Source organism: Notamacropus eugenii, chromosome X (genome assembly GCF_028372415.1).
Source record: "Notamacropus eugenii isolate mMacEug1 chromosome X, mMacEug1.pri_v2, whole genome shotgun sequence".
NCBI classification, from domain to species: Eukaryota; Metazoa; Chordata; class Mammalia; order Diprotodontia; family Macropodidae; genus Notamacropus; species Notamacropus eugenii.
In genome coordinates, this window is record NC_092879.1 from 16870639 (window position 1) to 16896742 (window position 26104).

Genomic DNA, 26104 nt, shown 5'->3' on the forward strand with positions numbered 1-26104 from the left:
TGTCTAACACAGTATTGTGCACCCAGTAGGCATATTAACAAATATTTGTCAGCTGGATTTGAAATCCTTTCGATCCTAAGTACTGAAAGTTGATGGAAACAATGAGGGCAGACTATAAATTCTTTGAGTACAGTGCCTGGGAGGTCTAAGGAGGGAGAGATCAAGGAAGGCATCCCTTTGTCTGAAAAAGTTAAGGGTCATTGAGTGTACTGTAACTCAGATGAATCCACAGTGTGATAGAGCAATCAGGAAAATTCACAAAAAGCATTGGCTTCCAGGAATGAGGAGGTGATGGTCCCAATGCCTGATGCCCCAGTCAGACCACAGCTGCCTTTAGTTCTAGGAGCCACAGCTTAAGAAGCTAGAGAAAGTCAAGAGAAGGACCTTTAGGCTATGTCATGTGACAGCTGGTTGAAGGAATTAGGCATGTTTAGGCTTCAAGTCAGGATAAACCTCCTAACAGAGCTGGCCCAAAAGTGATGGATAGGCTGCCTCCAGGGCTGATGTGTTCTCTTTCCTTGGAAGTATCCGGGAAGAGGCTGGAGGCTTGTCAGATACGTTAGAGTAGGGATTCCTTTTGGGTATGAGTTGGTATGGGCTGGACTAGAAAGCTGCTTAGGTTCTTTCCTATTCTCCAGTTCTGTGGGTTTGTGGTCAGGGCCTGGAAGGATGATGGAGAAAGTAGAAAGAACAGGTATTCCAGGATAGGGCATGACATACAAAGACATAAAGGTTCAAGAGCCCAACCTGAGTTCTGGCAAAAGTGGGGAGTCTGGTTTCTCTAGATGAAAAGGACTATTCAGGGGAGTTCTGAGGGGCCAGACTGGGAAGACCGTTTGTAACTTGAATGCACTGTCAAAGGTTGTGTTAGAAAAAGAGATGTGCAATGACAAGTCCATCAAAGGCAGCTACCTCTCAGGTACATGCTGAGCTGCATTATTTAGTGTTTTGTTCTTGTAACCACAGAAAGAACTAGGAGTAATGGTATTACAAATTCATCTCACAGACCGGAGCTGTCCAACCTGACAGGCCATAGAATAACATTACCCAGATGGGAGAGGCTGGGCATCCTTCCCAGGGAGGGGGTGGCCATGCTACCATAGAACCAAAGGTAACAAAATGTTCGCATTGAGGAGGACCTTAGAACAGAGAATAGAAAATATCAGAGCTTAAAGAAGTCTTGGAAGCCTGGCATGTCAGAGATGGGAAGGATCTTAGAACAGAGAGCATCAGGTTAAAAGCTACCTTAGACCAAGGACTGACTGACCTGAGAGGGAGTATCAAATGTAGAATGTCAAAGCAGGGAGAGAGCAGAGAATGTCAGCAGGGAGGGGACCTAGAACAAGGAATCTCAAAGTTGGGAAATCTTGGAACACAATAATGCCAGGGCTAGAGAGGCTCCCAGGATATCTGAGCTGGAAAGAACCTTGAAACAGAATCTCATCACTAGTAGGGACCTTAGAACAGAGAATATAAGAATTGAAAGTGATGTTAGAACACAGAATGTCTGAGTTGGAACTAATTTTAGAACCTAGGTTGTCAAAGCTCCAAGGGACCTTAGAACACAGAAAGTCAGAGATGAGAGGGACCTCAGGACATGGACTATCAGTGCTGAGAGAGACCATAGAGCAGAGGTCAGGTCTGGGAGGGCCTTTAGGACAGGTAATGTCAGAGCTGGGGGGAGGGCCCTTAGAACACAGGTCAGTGCTGAGAGGGACCATAGTCCCAGTCTCCTCATTTTTCAGAGAAGGAACACAAAGTTGAGTGATGACACAGCTGTAGCACACTCTCCCAACCCAATTCCTTTCAGGTATTTCATACCACTGGGTAGTGAGCCTCTGGAAGCTCCCAAACTCCTGTCTGACCTGAAGGCCTCATTATGGGTAGCACCTTAGCATTGTCCTTGAGAGTGTGTCCAGGTGGGACCTCTTAGGGCTTCCATTTGCACTGAGGTTTACTTGGATTTCACTGTTAGAAAGATGAGACAGAGGCCTGGTGGATGGTAGCCCTGAAAATCAGCAGGAGAAATCCCATCTTCCTGTCTGCCCTCCCATTGACTCCCAGATGTTTTTGGTTGTCAGAAGCATCCTCATATTAATTTCAGCTTCATTTACCAAATGAAAAAGATCAAAGCCTCTAGAGCTTAATCTGTCTTGTTGGGAAGAAAGAGGTTGGGGAAGAGATCAAGAAGCCAACCTTTCCTGTACCCAAGAGCTTCCACCTAAGAGGCATGCACATCTAGGTAGAGAAAGCATACCTTCTCATAGCAGGAAGGGCCCTTAGAGGCCACCAAGTCCAACTCCCTCATTTTACAGAGGAGGAAACTGAGACCTGGGGAAGGGACTGGCTCAGAGTCACATATTGGAGCCTAGCTCTAGAGCTGAAAGGAACCTCCAAGGCCATCTATACTAAACTCCTGGAAACAGGGCTGGAAAAGTTATGTGACTTGCCCGAGATCACACAGCTAGTAAGTGATCAAACTGGAATTTGTACTCTGGTCTCCTGACATCCCCACCCCCCACCCCCAGTTCTCCCTTCCTTGAGTCCCACTGTTTTCAGCTCAAAAATTCTTGGGCTCCATTCACTCTGTGGCTGAGCAGTCCTTCTGCCTCTAGATAGGCGGGCCTCTGTGCCTACATGAATAAGGAAAGGTAATCGTCAATTGTTCCCCTAGGTAGCAATCAATAGCCAGGCCCTGATGGGGGGGAGGGGGCAAACCATAGGAAGAGCTTGTTCCAGAGGCTTGCAGGCTTCTGGGAAATTTCCATCTCTAATTTCCCTGATGCTGGGATGATTCTGTTGAGCTGTCTCCTTGCCACTGTTCATACTCATTAAATTCACTTGAAAGGAAGAAAGAGGGAACACAGCTCTGACAGCTGCTTTTCAGCTCCCTTCCTCCTGAACATTTCTACCTGGAGCCTGACTTTCCAGCGAATGTTCTGGGCTAGATTTCATGGGACTGCAGTTCTCTCTCACTGGCTCCACTCTCCTCCAGCTTGATTGTGCAAATCCCCTGGGCCTCATCCAGTTTACCATTGAATGATTGACTCCGGGATACAAGTTCAAGAAAACAAAAAGCCAGACGTGCTAGAGGCCGCAGGAGTGCTGATTTGAGAGCTCTGGTAGTCTGATGAGGCAGCCTTCTGGGCCCCTGGGATCAGCTGGGGGACTAGATTCATTTCTTATTTTATTTCCCTGATGACATCAGACAGCATGGGGAAGAAACTAGAATTCAATCATCTACTAGCAGAGCTGGGAGGGAGGAACCTTAGACCCCCAAGGCCCAGAGTGAACCCTCGATGCCAGCTAGCCCAGCTCTCTCCCTTAACAGAGGAAGCCAGAGACCCTGGGCAAATGTATTTAGAGGGAGAGTGTATTTTTACTTAGAAGACAAGTCAGCTGATTTCTTTGTCCTCTGTCCAATGTTCCAGCCTTGTAAGGTCTTCAGGGGCATTTTCTCTGGTCTACCATTCATCTTCACCCCCTGGACCTGGAACAGCCATAGAGATGCATGGAGGAGCTCAGCTAGTTCTCTCACCTTTCTTTTCTCCATCAGCCAGGCCCTCCAAATATAGAATAGATCGGTCTCTAGTAAGATTGCAATGTTGGCTAGAGGTACAATGGGGGGGGATGTTGCATTTGGAGACAGAGGACCTGGGTTTGAGTGTTAGCTCTGCAAATCCTCCTTATAGGACCTTGAAGAAGGTCCTTGCCTTCTCTTGCCATTTCATCCTCTTTGGGAATCAGTGAGGCCTAGTTTCGAAGCCTAACATTCTAGTATTGTGGGGCTTGCCCAAGGTCAGGAAGGGAGTTAATGGCCAAAGCTGAAATTGAACTTTTGCTGCTTGACCTTCTCCCAAGAGTATGGCCCAGGTCACCTGCCCACTGCCCATTTAACCCAGAGGGACACTGAGTGCTGTTTTGCTTGATATACCTGGAGGCAAAGGTAGTGGGTATATACCACCTGATGGGGCGGGGAGGTGCAGGGGACCTTGCAGGGCTTCTGCCAGATAGAGGAGTCTGTGAAAGGACCAGAGGTGAACCAAACGGGAGTAGCAGTGCTAAGAGGAAGGCTACATTTGGTCTACTGTGGGACCATCTTGGGGCTCTTGGAAAACTGATCACAGACAGCTGGAACTGGAATCATCCAACCCCTTGGTTTTACAAATGCGAAAACTGAGACCCAGAGAAGGGATTTTTGTCCCAAGGTCCCATAGCTCAAGGTGGAAGAGCTTAGCTCCTGCTAATGCCAGGATTAGCTTGGAGCCATTCTTTGATGTGGTACATCTCTTCCACCTGCATTGCTGACACCCGAGGTACTGCCCGGCAGCCTGCCAGGGAATGCCAGGCCCTCCCCTCTCCCCCTCCCCTACTGGCCCTCCACACTGGATTCTCATCCTCCCCCTCCATGCCTCTAGGGCTTCACCACTTTGGATTCAGTTCATTAAGAGGAAATCTTAAGTGAGTTCCCAGGTATCCTCCCAGCTCAGCTTAGAGCTCTGGACTCCAGCCCAGAATGCCCGTTCAACTTCTATTAGGGGAAAGCATTTCCAATGAGCTGCCCATCCTTGGATTCACTACGAGGAAGAGCAGCAGCAATGAGATATGGCAGAAAGAGTGTGGGGTTTGGTGTCTAGTGGCTATGGGCTCTAGCTCTGGTTCTGGCACCATGGCCAAGGGAGCAGCTAGTCCTCTGTGGGCTTCAGGCTCTGCATTTCTAAAATTGGGTTACACATGCTCATCTCCAAGGTCCCATTCTACGCTCTGAGGTTCCTTCCAGATCTGACTGACATCCCCAGTTCTGAGGCCCCTCCCAACTCTGACATCCTCAGTTCTCAGGCCCCTCCAAGCTCTGATTTTTACTGATTGCATGTAGGATTTTACTTACTCCTGACTCCTCCAAGGTTCTGAGGGTCTGTCTTTTACCCTAACTTGAGGGCTTGAGTCTTCACTGGTACAGGGCCTGTAGTCTGGGAAGTTGGGCCTTGCTATTGCTTCTTAGCTGTGGGATAGGACAGCTGTCTGTTGTTCCTGGTGGATGATGGACCAGGAAGACATTCAGGAGCAACCCCTCTTGTTTTAATACATAGATTTTAATTAACCAAGAGGGGAGGCAAACCCCAATTACAAGAGGCTGAATCGATTCTCCCTTTCCCTGCCCCCCCTTTACTCATCTGGAAATGGAGAGGACCTGTACTCTCTGCTCAAATGTACACTTTTCAAAGGAAAGAAAATGGCCCAACACAAGCGTGGTCTGATAGGAACACTGGCCCAGGCTGTACAAGCCCTGAGCCCATCTCAGCTCCATCTTTCATTTGCTTTCTAACTTGGGCCAGTCTCACCACCCCCCAATTCCCTCCCCCCCAGGATCTCAGGAGAGCAGAAGGAGGGCTTCCTACAGCCTGGGTGGGTAGGTTCAGCAGTGCTCATGGCTCCAGTATCTTTCTCTGTGCTCCTGTCTCCTCTTCAGTTACAGCTCCAAGAGTAACTCCACACCTGCCCCTCTTTCCCCTGCTGCCTCCTCCCTCCAGGACTCTCTCACTGCAGTAGAGGGAAGGTTGCTCATTTCTAACCAGACAAAGCAACAAATGGCCATGTTTGATCCCATGTTTGATCTTGCCTGGGAAAGGGATCTCCTCTCACCTAACTTCAGCAGCAGGGCTCCATTAAAGCATCCCCCTTTCCACTCCTCAGGCTACCTTCCTTTCTTCTAGAAGCAGCAAGAGTCCTGAACTGGGAGGAAGAGACCTGGGTTCTAGTTCTGTCTCTTCTTATTAGCAATGTGACTCTGGACAAATCCCTTCCCCTCCCAGAGCCTCAGTTTCCTCCTCTGTCAATTAAGGGAGCTGAAGTAGATGACCTCTGAGGCCCCTTCCAGCTCCACATCTAGGATCCTGTGTGTGCCTCTCCTCTTCCTGGGGTCTCAGTTTCCTCCTTTGTAAAATCAGGGGCTTGCTTCTCTGCACATTTGGCAGCAGGGCCAGCAGGTCTGCCACCTCCCCCCTCCCCTCTCCATATCAGGGGACCCTGGTCATGTCCCTCCTGACTGAGAAAGAAGGGAAATTCTGATCTGATTTTGTTTCTCTCAGGGGGAGGACATCCTGGACCGGAGCTCAGAGCTGATCTACACTGGGGAGATGTCCTGGATATATCAACCGTACGGGCGCAACCAGCAGAGGGTCTTCTTCCTCTTTGACCACCAGCTGGTCCTCTGTAAAAAGGTAACCCAGCTCCGGGAAGCTCCTTCTCCTGCCTCCCTGGCGGCACAGAGCTCGGTGAGAGGGCTGGGCACTGTGGGGGGGTGGGGGGAGGGGGAAGAAAGAAGGGGGGAGGAGGGCGGGGGCACCCAAGCCCTAGCATCCCTTGCTACAGCTCACTGTGGGGCTCCCCACCCCTCTTGGTTCACAGCACAGGAGTAAGAACTGCAGAAACGACAAAGGGAAGGGCCAGGGCCAAGGAAGGCCAGAGTTGGGCTAGGGCCAGGACCAGGAAAGGCTGGAGTCTGGCCAGGGCCAGCTTAGAGAAGCCTTGTCTTGGAGGCCCCAGCCTCCTTTTTCTCCTCACTATGTGGTACCTTCTTTTCCTACCCAGAAGCCTTTGTTCTGTCCCTAATTTCTTTTCTTATCCAAATAGGCAGTGACCCCAGTCAAGGCCTCATTTTCCTCATGTGGATGAGATTGGTCTGTGTAAAGTCCCTTCCAGCTCTAAATACTGTTATTCCTTGTCCCTTTCCTTCTCTGGGTCTTAGTTAAAATCTTGTGGTTAGTCTTAATCTTGTGAGTTCAAATCAAGGGATTGGAGTAGATCATCTCTCAAGTCTTGGAGCCTAGACATCCTGTGAGCATCAAGCTCTGTTTCTTTTGGCCCTTTCCATTAGGTCGCTATTAGCATTTTAATCCTGAGCCTTTTCCAGGGAATGAGAAAACTTCAGCCCTTGATAGAGAGGCTTGGGTATCACTAAATGAGTGGGGGAAGGAATTTGTGCAGCATGGGGACCCTCCCTAGTGCCTCTGAAAGACTTTGGTAGACAGTGGCCTAATCTGTCTATGGGTAAAACCGGTTCTTGCCCAAATCCTCACCCAAGTGACTAGTGAGGTAAGTTTGGACAGGTGAGCTGAGACCGAAGTCGAGTGTGGCTAAGAGAGCCAGGATAGCTACCCTGGGTATCCTAGGAGCTTAGAGCCAGAGTTGGAAGGAAATCTCAGAGGCCACCAATTTAACCCCCTCAGGGTACAGAGAAAGTAGAGGCCCAGGGAAGGCAAGGGACTTGTCCAAGGTCACACAGAGGATCTGAGATCTAGAGCTGGCAGGGCCCTCAGAGGCCATTGAGTCCAAGCTCCTCATTTTACTGAGGAGGAAACTGAGGCCCAGGAGGAGAGCCTAGCAGGTAAATGCCTTCCTGTCCAAAACAGGACTGGCCTATCTCAGTAACCCTTCAAGCCGTAGCTGAATGACCAGTCTACTGGGGATATCATAGAGAGTGCCCCTCCTTTGGGACAGACTAGATGAGATGTCCTTTCAGGGCCTCTCATATTGAGATTCCCTTCCAAATTCTGGGGCACATTTCCTTACTTCTGTCCATGGTAGGCGGTTGTTTCTGGATCCAGAATTTTATTCTAAGCTCTGCTTTCAGGCTTGCAGGAGAAAAAAAAAATTGCGGTAGAGGGCTAGAAAAGACCTAGGCAGTCTCTGGTTTGGAGGACTCATTCTGAAGGCCTCCTCCTCCCCTAGCTTTTTACCTCCATCCTACCTAGTCCTTCTATCCACTCCCTGAGACACCACATGAAATGGTTGACTAGAAAAATCACTGAGTCATAAAGCTGTCATTCTGACAATATCATTTTTTGCAGTTCAGGCCATAAATCCCTCATCTGTTTTTTAAGATCCCTGTTCTGTGTGTGTGTGTGTGTGTGTGTGTGTGTGTGTGTGTGTGTGCACGTGCCTACATGTATGAAGTGTATGTGGTGGGTGAAGGTGTTTGTGTATATTTAATCAAGCCCGGAATCAAATAGCATCAGCATATAAAGAACATGTCTTGAGCAAATGAGTTGACTCTTTGCAAAAGATATACTGATCTCTTGTTTTTACATCACCTTCATTTTGGAGTCTGTTCCCCCCCCCCCCCCACTTCCTTACCCAGCCATCCATACCTTGAAACAAAGGATTCCAAAGAAAGAGAAGTACAATCCAACTAAGGAAGGCACCCAGTGAGCCCTACCGTGTGTCCTACCTTGGCAAAGAAGAGTGGCTAGGGAGTCACGGACCTTCTCTTCTTCGGACTCAGCTTCATTGTCATGATTACACAGCATTCAGTTTTGGCTGCTGTTCTCCTATGTATTGTTGTATTCATCACCTATATAGCTTCCTGGTTCTGCAAGCTTCATTCTTCATCAGTTTAACCCAAGTCTCTGATGGGCTGACTCTTGACTCAGTCTGGAGCTGAGCCTGCGTAGGAGAAGGGCTGTGGATCTGTAACTGAGATGGTCACCAGCTCACCTTCTGCCTAGCTCTGCTCCCAGCACCCCACCAAGCTCCAGTTAGCCCATCAGGCTAGAGGGAAGACCTGCCCACCCATAGCAGTACCGACAGAGCAGTCTACTTCAGAAGTCTTCATCCTCCCTCACCACTGGAGTATGTGGACATGTAGAAACAAGCTAAGAAGATTAGCCAAGGAACCTTGCTCCTCTCCACTTTGGTTTTGCTTTCTCTGAGTTCATTCACCCATCACCAACTTCAACAAACTTCAGCATGGATCATGGAGATAGTCACTTCCTTTTCCTGGTCTTCAGTATCCACTTTTGTAAAATGAAGAATTTGAACCAGATGACCTTTCAGATCCCTTCCATTTCTAATTAGCTGTGAGTATGACTTTCTGAGGCAGTGTCAAGTCATCAGCTGGTCTGGGCCCACAATATACAAACCAACTGGAGACCAGAATGGAAACGTGAGATAGAACTAGAGAAGCCCAGGGTCACAGCTGCCCAGTGATCTAAACCCAGGCAAATGTTGAGGAGAATAGAAGCATTCATAACCCACCAGATACAGGAGAATCTGGGAATGGAAGTAAAGCCTGCTCTTCACAAGAAGTCTCTCCCCGTTGCAACAGGAATCAGTGACTGCCTTCCCAGGGAAAGGCCAACTAGGGGCCTCCTCTGCTGCTGCAAATGGGCCCATCTGGTAGAGCTTGACATGAAGGTTACATCTGAAAGTGAACATTTTTACCATGGCACTACAGACAAGGACTTTCATTTGAAGTCTACAATAGGCTCCTTTCTGCTCAACAGCCAAGGACTAAGCTATATCTGTCCACAGTGGCGAAAGGTGATCAATCAAGACTTGGGCATCCACGAGCTGGGCTTTTGGCCTTTGCCTTAACTTTCAGGTGGTCTACCAGTAGAAGCCAGAAGTCCAAAAGACCTTTGCTTCAAGTTTTCCGAGTCTTTTACAGGCTGGCCTATCTTCCCTGTTTTTGAATAGAGATGGAAGATATGGGTAAAGGAAAATTGGACAAAGGAAATGGATGGAGGAAGTGAAGGGGACACAGACTCAGATGATTACAATCTCCTTTCTAGGGCCCTAGGAACATAGAACACAAAGTGTCACAGCTGAGAAAGCCCCTCAGAACATAAAATGTCGAAGCTGGATAGGCCCTTAGAAGAGAGAATGTTAGACCTGGAGGGGTCTTAGAACACAGAACATCAGAGCTGGAAGGACCCTTAGAATATAGTATGCCTAAGCTAAGAGGGGTATTGTCAGAGCTGGGAGGGGACTTAGAACAGGGGATATCAGAGCTAGGAGGAACCTTAGAACCCGAAGGGGACTTCAAATAGGAGATATCAGAGCTGGAAGGCTCCTTAGAACAAGGGATATCAGAGCTGGGAGGGGCCTTAGAATACAGTATGCCTAAGTTTTGAGAGGCCTTAGAATATAGAACATTACAGCTGGAAGGAACTTTAAAGGTCATCTAGTTTAACCCCTTCATTTTACAGAGGAAAAAACAGATACCAAAAGAGGGAGTGACACCCTCACCCAAGGCCACACAGCTAGATCACAACAGAACCTAGACTAGAACTCAGGGCTCCTGGGTTCTACTGTCTCCTCTGCCACACCAGAGAATGGCTCAGATATCATGGGGACCCTAGAGGTAATAGTTTGAGACTCCCATGATAGCTCTCTCCCTTCCCTTTCTCTTCTCCAGCTCACATTCTTTTTCCTTCTTCCCATGGCCCATGCCCTTGGTCTACCAGTGGTACTCCTTAATCCCACTGGGGGCCCTCAGGGCTGAAGAGGTGGCTGAGCCCTGGGCTAGATCAGATCAGCAGGTCTCTCGTGCATGCTGATTAGACATAAGATGCTGGGAGGCCCAAACTTGGCCCAGCTCCCTTACCAGCCATTCAGGCCAACCTTGCCACAGTAGTGACCCTTCTGTGGCTTATGGTACTTGGCAGAAGCCAATTTCTAGGGCTGACTGGCCCTCCATGGCTGTGCCCGATTGGCCATGGGATGCTGGTATCAACCTCTCCCTTGCTCTAGTGGGCTCCTCCCCCAAGGACTCTGCCATAGCTGTTTGACCGTGAATGTCAGGCTGGTTGTTGGCAATTGGTCCTTGATGGTTTCACTCCATCACTTCAACCCCCTGCTTATTAGGCATCCATCATGTGCTTGATGCTTGAGGATATAGAGAGGAAATAAGGTACAGTTCCTGCCTTCAAGGAGTCTACAGCTTCATAAGAGAATAGGATGTACCTCCAAATAGATATATGCTTAAGCATAGAGTGAGCAAAAATACAGTAGCAGGGACCAGGCCAAATGGGACAAGGCATTTGAGGGACAAGGCATTTGAGGAACAAGGGACCAATTTCACCTTGGGGTGAGGGAGGTAGAGTTCTGGGAAGACATCATGAGATGGGTGGCACCTGGAGGGGCTTTATCAAGTTGGGGAGCGAGAGTCCATTCTGAGCATGGGGGGTGGCCAGAGCGAAGGTCAACAGACAGCAGATTCTGGAAATGGGGAATGGAGAGGAGGCTAGCTGGGTGAGGGGCTAGTGGGAGATTAGGCTAGATGGCATATGTAGGCCGGCCTCCACTAATGTGAAGGTGTGCCTCATAAGATAGGGAAAATGGGATATCCAACCCATCCCTTTCTTCTTTGTCCTGAGAAGTGGGTCCATGCTTAAATATAATAAGTTGGCAAAAAAAATCCAATCTATCAGCAGTCATCCATTAGGCACCTTCTGTGGGCCAGGCACCATATTAAGGGCTCCAAAGACAAAAATAGGGTTGTACTTGCTCTCAGGGAACTTAGAATCTCATGGAAGTTCATTGTAACTAAGATGCCCCATTTTTCAATCATTAATTAACAACAGTTATAATAGTAGTGTACATGACAGATAACTCTCTAAGATTATAAATTGGAGAACCCATTGCAGTCCACATTGGCAGAGGGAGTTTCCTTACTGAAAATTCCTTAAGCCAATGAAATCAAAAGCCTAGCCCAGGAAATAGTCTTTAAAGAAAAAAAAAAATGAATGGCAGCTGACCTGTGAATAAATGAAGTGTGTTACTATGTGCCAAGCACCATCAAGAGAGGTTTAAGCACTCTGTATCCATCACCTTCTTCCCGCTCATTTTCCAGAAAAAAAGAAAAACAAGGAGAAGGGACAGGAAATAAGCTTAGCCAAAGTTGCATGGCCCAGAACTTTGGGAACCTGGCACTTCTCAAGCCTGGCACATTCTTCCTTGACTTGTGCTGGATTGAAGACATTCATGGAGACGTGATCCCCCCAGGATTAGTGCCTGGGTACATAAGTCAGAGTCACTGTTCTTAGACTAGTTGGGAAGACAACATATTCATAGAGGCAAAGAGAACAGGTCAAGTCAAAGGAACAAGTGTTTATTAACTTCTACTGTGTAGAAGTACATTGTCCTAAGGACCAGTAATCCCTGATAGGCCCAGACATCGAGTGCTGTAAGAACTCAGTGGAGAGAGGATGTCCTGTGGGCCAGTGACCAGAGAGAGTTTTCTGGAGGCCCTGCAACTTGAATTGGGACCTGAAGACTGATCAGGATTAGAAGAGCAAAGGCATTGCAGGCAGAACAAATAGCGTGGGCAAAGGCTTGGGGGCAAGAAAACACCAATTTTGTTCTGAGCCAAAATCAACTGATAATATTTTGAGATGCATTGGGCCTTCCGGATTCTCTAGTTCCTATTTACAAATAGGGAAACTGAAGCCATTGTACGCTAAGATGAGATAGTAGAGAGGAAACAGGCCAGGAATTGGAGGCAGAGGAGCTGGGTTCGAATCCTGATTCTCTTAAGACTCGTTGGACCTGGCTTTGTTAGACTCATCTTTACCACCAATTTTTAACGTCAGAAAGATGCTGATGATAGAAATTACTTATCTGGATATAAACACCATGTGCCATGAGCTGGATGGGGAATGGGGATTATATTTGCAGCTGAAGAAACTAAACCGGCCAAGCTCAGACAACCAGGAGGCAACGAAGGACTCAGCAAGAATGCCTTAAAGACGCTGAATTAGAGGAGGCTGAGCTAAAAGCAAAGCCAAGGGCCACTGGGCTTGTCTGTGTTTTTCCCAACAGGTTGAGAACCACCTTCTAGAAAGAACTTTCCAGTCAGTTGTATACCCCACCCCAGCCGCCACAGTTGTGTTGTCTAAACAGTGTTTTCCTAGCTCAGAGCAGGGTGTATCATGTGGATGGAAGGTTGGGCAGCTGGGCAAATGTCTTTCCTCTTATCTCTCAGACCTGTGTCTCTGCTGTGGAAGGAGATTAGATTCATCTGACAGGAGCCCTTTTCTTCTCCCTCCCCCCCATTTACATATACACAGCACATGCACATACATGCACATGCACATATACATACCTACACAGGCACATGCACAAACACTATACACACAGTTCAGATGATTATTGTGGGGATGCTGATTGAACCCTTCATCCTAGAACAGATCCATTAGCTTGCACAGAAGTCATACATGGCTTAGTGGAAAGAGTCCCTTGGTTGGAACTCCAACTTGTGTGACCTGAGTAAAGTCCCGTGCCCTCTGTGGGTCTCAGTGAAAGCTCTACCTACCTCTGGAGACTGTGGGCTTGCTACTCAATTCAATAGAAATGCCAGCTGCTCATATTACTTAATGACCACACATAAAGGAATAAGGATTCCAGCCTGGGTCCAAGTCCCCCATTCTGCTGAGCTATTGTAAACTGGAAGGTACTATCTAAGAATGAGCCATTCCATCAGGAGACCCAAGTAGCCCTGGCTCAGAGCAGCTCTTCCAGTGTCTCTGTGGCTCCAGGGGATCCTCTGGAGAATTGACCTCTTCCCATCCTACAGGCCTGGTGCTTTGGGTGCCAAACCCTCTTGCCAGCCTGTGTGCTGTTCCGATTATTTATAGCTGTGCTCTCAGAGAACGTGGTTGCTGCCACCATACTGGTGACAAAAAGACGAGATCAATTTTTTCCAGAGCATTTCATCAACACCTGGGACTCAGGGGTTGACTCAGCTATGCCAAGACCCAGCCCTCCCAGACAGCCCAGAGGAGCACAGCTTATCTGGAGGGTGGAAGGAATCAAGCCCCACCTCCCAGCCTTGTCTCAAGTCAGGACGGTTTGCAATGGCTGCAAGTGACAGACAGAGGGTCTGAGTGACAAGTGTGCCAGGGTCAGTGGAATAGAAAGGTTGGAACTGAGCTGTCAGACAGTAGTCAAAATGAATGAGCTTTTCTGACACTCTCAACTTTAACTGGGAGGTCATAGAAAGCTAGAGTGGAATGGGAGTTGGTTGGCTCAAGGCTGGCCAGTGGAAGAAGCCTGTTGAGATGGTGGCAACTCAAACTCCAATGAGGAAAGTAGGTACCCCCCACCCTAGGAAAGTGACCCCATTGAGTAGGGGGGAAACTGGGTAGTCAGGTCAAGGATGGAAGCCACATGATGGGAGGAGCAGCTGAAAAAACTAGAGCTGTTTATCCCAGAGAGGAGGAGAGAGGGGGAGAGAGACATGAGAGCTGTCTTCAGATATTCCAAGAAGGACTTTCATTTATAAGAGGAAGAACTAGAAGCAATTGAGGGGGTGAGGACTTGCAGAGGTAGGTTTCAGCTCAATATAGAGAGAAATTTCCGAATATTTAGGGCTCTCCAAAAGTAGATTTAGGCTGCTTCATGAAGTAGTGAGTTCTTTATTCTTGGAGGTGTTCAAGTAGAGATTGTGTGACCATTTGTTGAGGATATTCTAAGAGGGGATCCTTGGTCAGTTACAGATTGTACTCAATTCCTCACTTGCCCCATGGCATGCCTCCTCTCACCTCCACAGGCCCCTTCCAGCTTGAAGATCCTGTGTGAATTAGGGAGCCAAAATGTCCAACCCTGGCATGATAATTCTCAAGAAGCCTTCATCCTTTATCTTAGGACCTGTTCCTGGTCATCTCATCATCTGATCCATCCCTTTGTCTCCAAGCAGCCCTGCCCATAATTCCCTGGGTCAAGGAGGGCATCAGCCCTTGTCTTCCCACACCATGCCCAAGTAACTCTAGTGTTTTCATGACCCAGTAGAACCTGGGCCTGTGGTTGGGTACTCTAAAGATCTGCACAGAATTCCCCATACACAGTTCCAGCATCTTTTGAATTGCCTGGCTCTGGGATCCATGGAAGGTTAGAGAACATAGGATGCTCTGAACCCCAAATCCCTCTAGTGAAGTAGGTCTTGAGGATGTTAACAAGTTCACCATGTAGGGTAGGCAATAAGTCACCAACCCTTAGGCCAAATAAACCCTGTCTGTTTCCTACCCCCCAAATAGAGAGGCCAGTCAGTGTAGTGGCAAGGGAGACCTGTCCTGGCTTTTGCACACACTGGCTGTGTGACCTTGGAGTAGTCATTTTTCCCCTTGGCACCTCAGTGTGCCTATTGGGAAAATGAGAGGATTAGGCTAGATGACCTAAGACCCCTTCCAGCTCTGATATTCTGCGATTGACTTCTTTTATCAATGTGCAAAGGATTGACCTTTTTATGTGTTTGTTTTGTTTTGTTTGTTTTTTTTACCAGCTAGCCCCAGGCAAGTGCCTATTTATAAGTGTGTGCCCGCTATTCTGCGTACATGAAGATGACGCTGCTGACCCGCCATCAGTAGGGCATACACACGCTTTGGGTTCCAGTAGCAGAGGCGGTTTGACCCGAGCAATTCACAGTCCTTCCTCTGTCTGTGCCCTCTTCCCTCCACCCCCCAAGCAACCTTGGTTTATAGCTTTGCCATATACACATAAGCCCTCTAGGAGGTAGGCAGGCCTAGACAGATAGTGCCAAGATTAGCCTTCCTGCAGAGGAGAGCACTCAAGTCCTTAGCCATCAGGACACTGCTTGGTATCCAGCAACACACCTGGAGCCCTAAATGAGGGTTCAAATACTGGCTTCCATATTTACTGACCTAGAGCAACTGATTTCTCCTCAGTTTCCTCCTCTGTAAAATGGTAAAAATAGTGAACATTTCTCTAACACTTGAAGGTTTATAGAATACTGTACAAATATGATCTCATTTGGTCCCCCCAACAACCCTGAGAGGTAGGTGCTATTATTATCTCCATTTTATAGATGAGGAAATTGAGGCAGGCAGAGGCAAAATGACTTACCCAGGGTCACCTAGCTAGTAAGTGGGGCTGAATTTGAACTCAGGTCTTCTGACGCCAGGCCCAGCACTTTGCACAATGTCATGCTATCCCAATAATTGCCTTAGTATGAGAAAAACACCTTGTAGACCTAAAAAGCTTTAAGAGAAATGGGAGTTATCATGATACTGTAAGCCCCCTCACATTAAGGAACTTACCCAAAGACACATGGATGGTAAGTTACTGAATATGGACTTGAACCCAGGCCTTCTCACTCCAGGTCCATCACTCTTTCCCCTGTACCCCATGGCTTCTTGGTGACATGCATGCCTAACCTGAGGGACTTGGTTCGTTGTTGGGAAACTCTATTCTACCTTGGATCAAGTGGCTTAGCCAGGACAAAGCTTGCTTTTCAGCCTCATTAGCCCAATGCTCCAGCCCACTGGGCCAATGAGGCCAGACCCACTCGAAAGACTTCCCAGGTGTATTCCTAAAATAAGCCAGTGGTAGAAGGTTCCCTGCGTGCCTACAGTGTGCGACCACCCCTTTCCCCCTGAACAGAAATCCCTCTCTTCCTTTGCCTCTAGGACCTGATTCGGAGAGATATCCTTTACTACAAGGGCCGCATTGACATGGATAAATATGAGGTGGTCGACATTGAAGACGGGCGCGATGATGACTTCAACGTCAGTATGAAAAATGCCTTCAAGCTACATAACAAGGAAACTGAGGAGGTCCATTTATTCTTTGCCAAGAAACTGGAGGAGAAGCTTCGCTGGCTCCGGGCTTTCAGAGAAGAGAGAAAGATGGTACAAGAAGATGAAAAAATTGGTGAGAAACCCTGAAACCCAGAGGTCAACCAAGAGTAGGGCTCTGGTTGGCAAGGATGGGAGAGAGCACAGAGTCTAGGCTTAAAACGTCTTCTGCATATTTTCCAGTGGGAGACTACTCTCCTTCAAAGTACATGAAGGAAAAAAAGAGTACTGGACAGTAACAAAGTATGAGTCAGCAGAGACCTTGGTCAGATTTCTCTTCTTACACTTAAGAGCTGGGTGGCTTTGGGCAACTTTTCTCTGAGCCTCAGTTTGTTCATCTATCAAATAGTCAATAATACCTGCACCTCACCAGAAATCTTTAGAAATCTAAGAGCTATGAAAATGGGGCTTTACTGGATCCAGTCTTATCCTAGCTCTGACTTTGTTGAGAAGTCTGCTCAGACTTCTTGGTTTCTGAGAAAGGAATCGTGGCCATAGTGATGAGAACCTGGCTTCTCTCCTGCTCAACCACCACTTTGCTAGGAAGTTTCACCTGATCCCCTGGCCCCCAATGCCCATTCCCTCCCTCCTTAACAACTGTATTGAACTGTCTGGCATTTATTATGTATATGCTTATATGTGCAGAATGATATCTATATACATACATATATGTAAACATATATATGCATGTATGTATAGATAGATAGTTGGATAGATAGATAGATAGATAGACAGGTAGATAGACAGATAGATAGATGGATAGATAGATAGATGGATAGATAGATGGACGGATGGGTAGGCAGACAGGCAGACAGACAGACAGAGAGACAGACAGACAGACAGACAGACAGAGAGACAGAGAGACAGAGAGACAGACAGACAGACAGACAGACAGACAGACAGACAGACAGACAGACAGACAGACAGATAGATAGATAGATAGATAGATAGATAGATAGATAGATAGATAGACAGACAGATAGACAGATAGATAGATAGATGGGGGTGGGGATAACCTGATGTGATGAATAGAGAAGTGGCTTCTGAGCCAGAAATACCTGCTTTCAACTCCTACCTTGGATGATACTTTTTGACTGTGTGACCTGTGCAAAGCACCTGACCTTTCCAGGTCCCAGGTAGCTCCCTAGACTCTTAAGTTGCAGGACAGGTACCAGTCAGCACTGGTAGAGGGAGTTCCCTATACCAACCAAATCCCAGGTCCAGTCCCATCCCCCATCTTTGGAAATATTAAGGTTTTTAGCCCTTCTTGAACGTGAACCTGGAGAGTAATTTTGGTCTTTTCATCCCAGCGGCTGGGGCGGTCTTCCACCGTGGCAGTGATGTGTCACATAGTGTCATCTGCATCCTCTCCTGTACTGTACTGTCCTGCCTTTAGACAAGTGGCAGAAGTTCTTGTGGGCAGCATTAGATGATACCAAATTACTACTATTTTCCATTCTTTGAATTGTGCTTAGAATCTCATTCTCTCTTCACACAGCTGGAGGGGTGCCTCTTAAAATCAGTTGATTATAGGATTTTTAATGTTCACAATGGCGGCCACACTGAGAACCTGATCTCCTAGTTGCAGGCTGGATCAATAATGTAGTAATTATCAATTAGTTTTTATTCAGTGATTGCCAACATATGGCATGGTCCTGGACACCATATACAGAGAGTTAAATGAACCTAATCCCAAACCCTCTGGCTGCCTCTAGTTCAACTTGGGCCTCCCGTAGTGGCTCTTCCTACTACAGGACAGTCTGCTGGTAGCCTGTGCCATCATTCTGGAACATTCAGTTTGCAAATAAAGCAGTCAGGAGGCTGCATTTTCCTCCAAGGGTCCTTCACCTGCTCATGAGCATGCTGCCACAAAATGGTGGTTGAATGTCTTGGTTGTTGGCTCTGAATCACAGAGAGATAGCTATTTAACGTGAATTTTCTCTAGCTTTCAAAAATACCCAGCTCCTATTTCAACAAATAAACATTGCAAAATTGAATTCCAGTAGAGCAAGCTTTATAAAGAAACAAGTATATAGATCTAAATTGGTGCCTTTCTCACTAACTGAATTGTTATTAATCATGGCTTGGTTCAATCCTGGTCTTACCTGGACTCTGAGAACAGTCATGACTCCCAAGACCTTGTGCCAGCTTGGCACTGAAATGGCTCTGGTTACTTTTGTCAGCAGCTGACTGCCAGAGCTAATGAAAAGGCCAGCTTTAGTTTGCTTTTCTAATACTCTAGACAAGCTTGCCAACCTCTCTCCATTCATATGTGGGAAGAAATACAAAGAAAGCCAGCCACAGGTTGATTCTGCTGAGAGTAAACAATTTTCCAAGCCTGGTCTCCACCAATCCGAAGGATTTTCCATTTCACTATGGGGAGAAAGGTATTTTGGGCAGTATCGATTGATTTTTGAAAATCTATTGAACTCCCTTTAGCAGTTTGCTAAGTACTCCACCTTTTAGGGTCTCCTTCTGATAGAAAAGACAAAGCCTACTGCCTACTTAGATGACCTTGCAGGCTGCTTTGGCCAAAGTGGCCATCCATCCCCTCAGGCGTCCTCCAGAGAACACATTGTCCATTGTCAGGCCCAGACTCAGCATAGTAGTCTCTTCCTGGGTCTGTGCTTTGCTGGCATGGCCTCAGACAGTGCCTTTCACATCACCCAGAGGAGGCCTGGCAACAGAGGATTTGTAAAGAACCCATTGACAGAAGGTTTTTTGATTTGATGGTGACTTAAGTTGCTTCTAACACTCAGACAGGCAGAAGTTGGGGCAGAAAGACCCAGCATTGCACCAGGTTTGTGAGGAAGGTTGAAAAAGCTTCCACTTTCATGGCTAAACTACTAGGTAGGCTTCATCCCCAACCTTGACATCAAAAGGAAAGTAGGTCAGCCTTCGGCAAAAGCTTGGTGCTGCTTGAGGGAGGAAGGAGACGTGTCTGGAGGGTGGGGTTCTTGGCTCCTTGCTCTTTTACCAGTGGCTCAGGGCAGCTGTCCCACAGGCAACTTGTATGTTTCCTCTTTTTCAGGCTTTGAAATTTCCGAGAACCAGAAAAGGCAGGCCGCCATGACGGTCAGGAAAGTCAGTAAGCAAAAAGGTAAGACCCTCTTGGTCCAAGCTTAGAAAATGGGTCAACAGTAGGACTAGGGTCTTCCTATCTGGCCTCTATTAAGAGAGGTCAGCCACTTGGCGTGTGCCCTTGTAACAAAGGTTTAAAAAGAAAGAGAATGAAATAGTTTAAAAACAAACCCAATACATTGGCTGAATCTGAGAATATAGGCAAAGAGAGGAGGGAGCCTTATACCCTCAAGTCCTCTCCAAGGATAAGCTTGGCTAGTAGAGTCACATAGCATTCAGGGTTTGTGCTGTTTGATGTCATCATTCTTGCATTTTTCTTGTTGTAGTCGTTTTGTATGTTGTTTTTCTTGTTCTGTTGACTTCCCCCCATGCTTCTCTGGATTCTTCATGTTAGTCATTTCTTATGATGCAGTAAGATTCCATTACATTCTTGCCACATGCTTTGTTTAGCCAGTCCCCGATCGATAGACGTCCACTTTTATTCTAGTCCTTTGCTATTACCAAAAAAAAGTATTGCTAGGAATATTTTGTTGGATGTGAGGCCTTTCTTCTGTACCCTTAGCTTCCTTGGGGTATGTTAGGCCTAGCAATGTTATCTCTGGAGCAAAGACTATGGACAGATCAATGTATTTTTAAAAAAAAGAAAGAAAGAAAACCTCGTTGTGAACTCATCCAAACTGGAATTCAACTTGCATTTGCTTAAACTGTTAGACATCACTTAGCACAGTGCTGGCCCATTTTGGGCCCTTAATAAATGTTTATTGATTGATCAAACCAACATTACCCCAGTTAAGGCAGGAGGAAAGAGACCCTCCTTTGTGTCCCCAGCTTGACCACTGAGATCCACCGTCACATTTCCCAAGACTGTGACTCTCAGTTTCATCACTACTTTCCTTCCCTTAGGTTCCCATCTGATCTCCCTTTCTTGGCATGCTTGCTAGAAAAAAATACTCTTACTCCAAGAATCCAGGATGCCAACAACCATGGAAAAAAGCCCTGAATTATTCCCAAGCCCCCTTGATTGAGGGGGCTAAATGCTTATGAATAGCCAATTTCTGATTAAGCTGTTGTATTTACTGTTTATCCTGGGCATTGTCATCTCCCTACTGGCTCCTCTGGCAGAACCATCAGCCCCTCCCATCTCCCTCTTCAATACTGAGAGTCTTTACTAGATAGGAAAATGAGCACTGAACTTGATGTGAGAAAACCTGGACTCAGATGCAGGCTTTGTCAGTAGCCATGTGACTGTGGACAAGTCACTGTCTTGCTCTTAACCTCTATTCCTCATCTATAAAATAAGCATTAAAAATATAGTACTCCTCCGCTGTAGTTGCTACCTCGCTCCCTAACTCATACTGTCTTCCACAAACATAGAGTGCCAGTGGGAAGGGTAGACATATACATAGAGCATATTGGTAGGGCAGCTTACATGTAAGGACCATACATGGCCAAGATATCCCACGCCTCTGGCATTGCAGAGTGATGATGTCCTTTATGACAGTATCCTGCTAGGATACTGTGCTTCCTGCTAGGTTCAGTGTCTGATGGGAAGTTTGCTCAGTGGAGCTCTCTAGGCCTACTCCTTTCCACTGCTCAACTCCCAACTGCCAGCAAGAATTCTCTCTTGAATCCATAGCTGGCTCTCTTCTATGTTTCCAAGGGCCCCACTCCTTGTAGCCACTTCTTCTGACTTGCCCTATCTATCAAGGGAGAGGGAGAGAAATCCCCTTTCTCCTCCTTCTAATGCAGTGTGGTACAGGTGCAGGAATTATACTCCACAAGAATGCTTCCTGTCTTGACTGTGCCATGATTTCTCTCCAGGCTGGCAAGATAAAGACAGGAGAATAAATTACTGTCATAAAAGTTCACACAGGGTTTGTGTTTGATTCTTGTTGCTTGGTTATGCCATGGGCCCTTGAAGCTTCTACCAATGCAGCCTAAGTTCTGGCATGTTCTACCATGTTGGGAGAACCTCATCTATAGTCCTAGTAACAGACTATGTCTGCTTCCCAGGCTAGCCTAGATATGAATGAAGAGAAGCATCCATTTCAGAAGTCAGCACATGTGTAGCAGGAATTGAGATGTTCAGAGACCTTGGAACCAAGCCTTGAATCTGTCACATGCTGACTATGTGACCTTAGATAAAGGCCTTACCCTCTTTGAACCCTAGCTTCCTTATGTGTAAAATGAAGAGATGAATTCCATGATCCAGCTCTTGCAACCAATGTATCTGTGACTGGGAGTAGTGAAAAGAGCCCAGATTCTGGCCCTCCCTGCTTGTCAGTCATGGTGAGTTACTCTTCCCTATGAGACCTTGGACAGGTCACTTTCCTTCTCTGGGTCTTATGGTTAGCATCTGCAAAATGAGGAGAGGACTGGATTCCATGATCCAGAAGGTCTTTTCCCTTCTTGGTCTCTTCTCTGTGTCACTGCTAGCTTTGATCTGCTATGATTCTTTCCCTAACACAGTCTAGCTCCCAAACTCATCTCTTGATTGAAACTGACCTCCAGAGTTACCAATGATCTCTTAATTGCTGATTCCAGAAAGCTTTTCTTGATCTTTCTTGACCTCTTTGCAGCATCTGACATTGTTGACCCTCTGTCTCCTCCTGGATATTGTCTTCTCTCAGGGTTTTCATGACGTACTCTCTTAGATCTCTTATTTATCTGATCACTCCTCATTTTGGGGGGGGGGGGAATCCCTGTGTCTCTCTCTGTCTCTCTCTGTTTCTCTGTCTCTGTCTCTGTCTCTCTCTCTGTCTCTCACCTCATCTGCTCCTATAGGTTCAGTTATCACCTCTATATACATAACTCTGATCTGTATATCTGGCCCTGAGTTGCAGTCCCTCCCTATTGGACATTTCCAACTGAAATTCCATAGACATCTCAAACTCAACATATCCAAAACAGGACTCATTATCTTTTCCCCCAAACTCATTCCTTCTATTTTCTGTTTCTGTAGAGGGTACTACCAGCCTTCCAGTCACTCAAGATTCATAACCCCAAGTCATCCTTGAGACTTGAAACTCCCTCATCTTTCCCTCACACACAGTATCCATTAAGTTGCCAAGTCATGTCAATTATACCTTGAAACATTCTTCATATCTGACCCCCTTCTCTCTACTTACAAAGCTACCACCCTAGTTTCTCACCTAGATTTTTACCACAGCCTCCTAATTGGTCTCTGTGCCTCAAGTCTCTCTCTACTCCAGTTTATCTCACACACTTCTGCCAAAATGATACTCTCAAAGCCCTTAATCTTGACCAAGTTACTCCCCTGCTCAAAAACTCCGGTGACTCCTTAAAATCTCTTATTTTCTTCAGAGCTCAGCTCAAACATCATCTCTTACATGAGGACTCGGTATTAGTTTAAAAAATGGAAAGATGGATCAATGTACTAGAGAGGCAAATAGCGGAAGAAATTGAAAACAGTTGTCCAGTATTTGATAAACCTAGAATATAAAGTACCCTGGAAAGAACTCTCTTTTTAAACAAGAACTACTGGGAAAATTGGAAAGCAATTTGGCAAAAGTTTGATTTAGATCAGCATCTTGCACCATATACTACAATAAACTCAAAGTGGGTGTGGGACCTGAATATAAAGGACACACCATTAAAAAAAGTAGAGAAGAAGAAAATTGGATACCTTTCATAGCTACAGCTCAGGTTAGAGTAGAGAATGGGGAAGAATTCTTAACTCAACAAGGGACAGAGATAAGCATAAAGGATTAATATGCTTCTGTGGCCACAGAAAATTGAAAAACTTTTAGTGAATAAAATTAATAAAGATAGACTAAGAAGAGAAGTGGTTTAGTGGGGAAAATGCTTTGCATCAATCATATCTGAGAAAAGTTTGATATGCACAACATGTAGGGAATTGACACAGACACAGAATACCAAGAGCCATTTCGTAGAAGATAAGGAATTGAAGGACATGAATAATTTTCAAAGGAAGATTTGCAAACTATAGATGAGCCCATGAAAATATACTCCATTTCATGCCCAGGAAAAGAAACACAAATTCAAACAACTCTTGAGAGTTGACTTCACTCTATGCTAATTGGTAAAGATAAACAAAAATTAGAACAGTGTTGGAAGGGCTTTGGGTAAATAGGCACACTGATGAGCTCTAAGTGGAGCTATGAAGGAGTCTGACCATTCTGATTTTCAATTTTGAATGAGGAAAGAAAAGTTACTGAACTCTCCGTAACCTTTGGCCTTGCAATCCCACTACTGGGCTCATACGGAAGGAAGTCAAGACAGAAGCAAAGATGCAATATATACCAAAATATTCTTTGTGGTAAAACAACAGTTGGTGTCCATTAGTTGTGGAATAGCTAAAAAAACTTGTAAGATGTATATATGAGAAAATGTTATTGTACAACCTGAAATGATGAATGTGGTACTCCAGTACCTTTGCCAAGAAAACCTCATATGAATAGTATTGACATTATGGTCCATGGGGTCATGAAGAGTCGAACATAACTGAACAACAACACACAGACACACACACACACACACACACACATTCTTAGGAATGGTTACAGCTAAAAGGAATCTTAGCTCTCTGAACTGAAAGGGAAACCAACTAGTCTATTACATAACCAACTAGTGATCATTTGATCTCTACTTGAAGCATTCCAATGAAGGATAACCCATTACCTAGTCATTCCACATTTAGGTAGTTATAATATCGAAAATTCCTTCCCCAATAGAGAAACATGGTAAGATTTGCATGAACTGATGCAGAGAGAAATATTCAGAACCAAGAGAATGATATACATAATGGGCACAAAAATGCCAAGTAAAAATATCACTAAAAGAAAACTGAAGTCTGAGTAATAGATGTCCTATTATAGTATGTTGTTGGGTATGTCATAATAGGGATTCCTTTGGCATATAGGTTGGATTAGATGGACGTTGAAATTTTGTTATTTTGTGCTTTTGTAATGGACAGATCAGTTAAGATCCTGGAGAAAAGAGTGAAACTTTACTTCTTTCCCAGCAGAGAGGTGGGGAATTACCAGGGCAAACATTATCAGACAGGGTCTGATTGGATGCTTTTCACTAAATCCTTTTTCTCAAGGGAGGGTGGAGGGTTCAGTAGTAGGAATGAGAAATGATTATGATGTAAGGCATCAATAATATGTGTGTGTGTGTGTTAGGGAGCTAGGTGGTACAGTAGATAGAGCACTGTATCTGGAGTCAGACCTGCATTCAGAGTCGACCTCAGATACTTCCTAGCTGTGCGACCCTGGGAAAGTCACTTCACCTCTGTTTGCCTTAATCCACTGGAGAAGGAAATGGTAAACCACTCCAGTACCTTTGCCAAGAAAACCTCATATGAATAGTATTGACATTATGGTCCATGGGGTCATGAAGAGTCGAACATAACTGAACAACAACACACAGACACACACACACACACACACACACACACACACATTCTTAGGAATGGTTACAGCTAAAAGGAATCTTAGCTCTCTGAACTGAAAGGGAAACCAACTAGTCTATTACATAACCAACTAGTGATCATTTGACCTCCACTTGAAGCATTCCAATGAAGGATAACCCATTACCTAGCCATTCCACATTTAGGTAGTTATAATATCGAAAATTCCTTCCCCAATAGAGAAATGATCAAAGGATATGAACAAAGCAGCTTTCTGATGAAAAAATCAAAACAATTTATAGTTACATGAAAAAATGCTCTAAATCATTATTGATTAAAAGAAATGCAAATTAAAACAACCTTGGCATATCATTTTACACCCATCAAATTGACTAAAATAATAGAAGGGGAAAGTGACAAATATTGGAAGGCATCTGGAAAAATTGGGACGCTAATTCTCTGTTGGTGAATCTGTGAACTAATCCAATTGTTTTAGAGAGTAATCTGAAATTATGCCCAAAGAGTTATAAAACTGTGTATACATACCCTTTAACATAGTAATGCCATGATTAGATCTGTTTCCCAAGATGATGAAAAGGAAAAGAACCTATATGTTCTGAAATATTTATAGCAACTCTCTGTGTGGTGGCAAAGCACTGGAAATTGAGGGGATATCCATCAATTGGGGAATGGCTAAACAAGTTATGATATATGATTGTGATAGAATAGTATTGTGCTATAAGAAGTGATGAGCTTGATGACTGTGGAAAAATATGGACTTAATTGAACTAATGAAGAACAAAATGAGCAGAACCCAGACAATGTTGTACACAGTAACAGCAGTAATGTTTTAAGAATAGCTTTGAGACACCAAATCATTTTGACTATTATAAATACCCAAATTAACAGCAAAGGATTTACAAAGGAGGATGTTTTCAGCATCCAAAGAAAGAACTGATAAATAGAAATATATGTACTATGGATTTACATCTATACATCTATACACACACACACATATATACATATTTGTATCTGATAGTAGCCATCTCTAGATCAGAAGGGAGCAGGAAGGAAGGGGGAAGAAAGAAAGTTACACGATACCTTTATTATATATGGAAAAGGAAAAGAAAGTTGTACATAATGGGTTTACAATTTCATGTGCAATCCTCTTTTTTTTTCTGTTCACTTTGTTATGGAAATGCTTGTTTTATTTCTTAAGTTCTAATTCAAAAATTAAATTAAGTTTAAATTTAATTAA

The 26104-nt window shown here is 45.5% G+C and overlaps 1 protein-coding gene across 6 annotated transcripts in view; it reads left to right on the forward strand.

Annotated features, from left to right (window-relative positions):
* Positions 1-26104, forward strand: part of ARHGEF9 (Cdc42 guanine nucleotide exchange factor 9) — a 379846-nt gene that overhangs the window by 348288 nt on the left and 5454 nt on the right. For 4 of the 6 annotated variants that reach the window (XM_072626502.1, XM_072626504.1, XM_072626508.1 and 1 more), the window contains 3 exons: positions 6090-6275; positions 16206-16449; positions 19405-19473. In XM_072626502.1, the coding sequence (XP_072482603.1) occupies positions 6090-6275; positions 16206-16449; positions 19405-19473 (499 nt within the window). The remainder of the gene's footprint in view (positions 1-6089; positions 6276-16205; positions 16450-19404; positions 19474-26104) is intronic. The other 2 variants (XM_072626505.1, XM_072626507.1) reach the window with 1 other exon arrangement.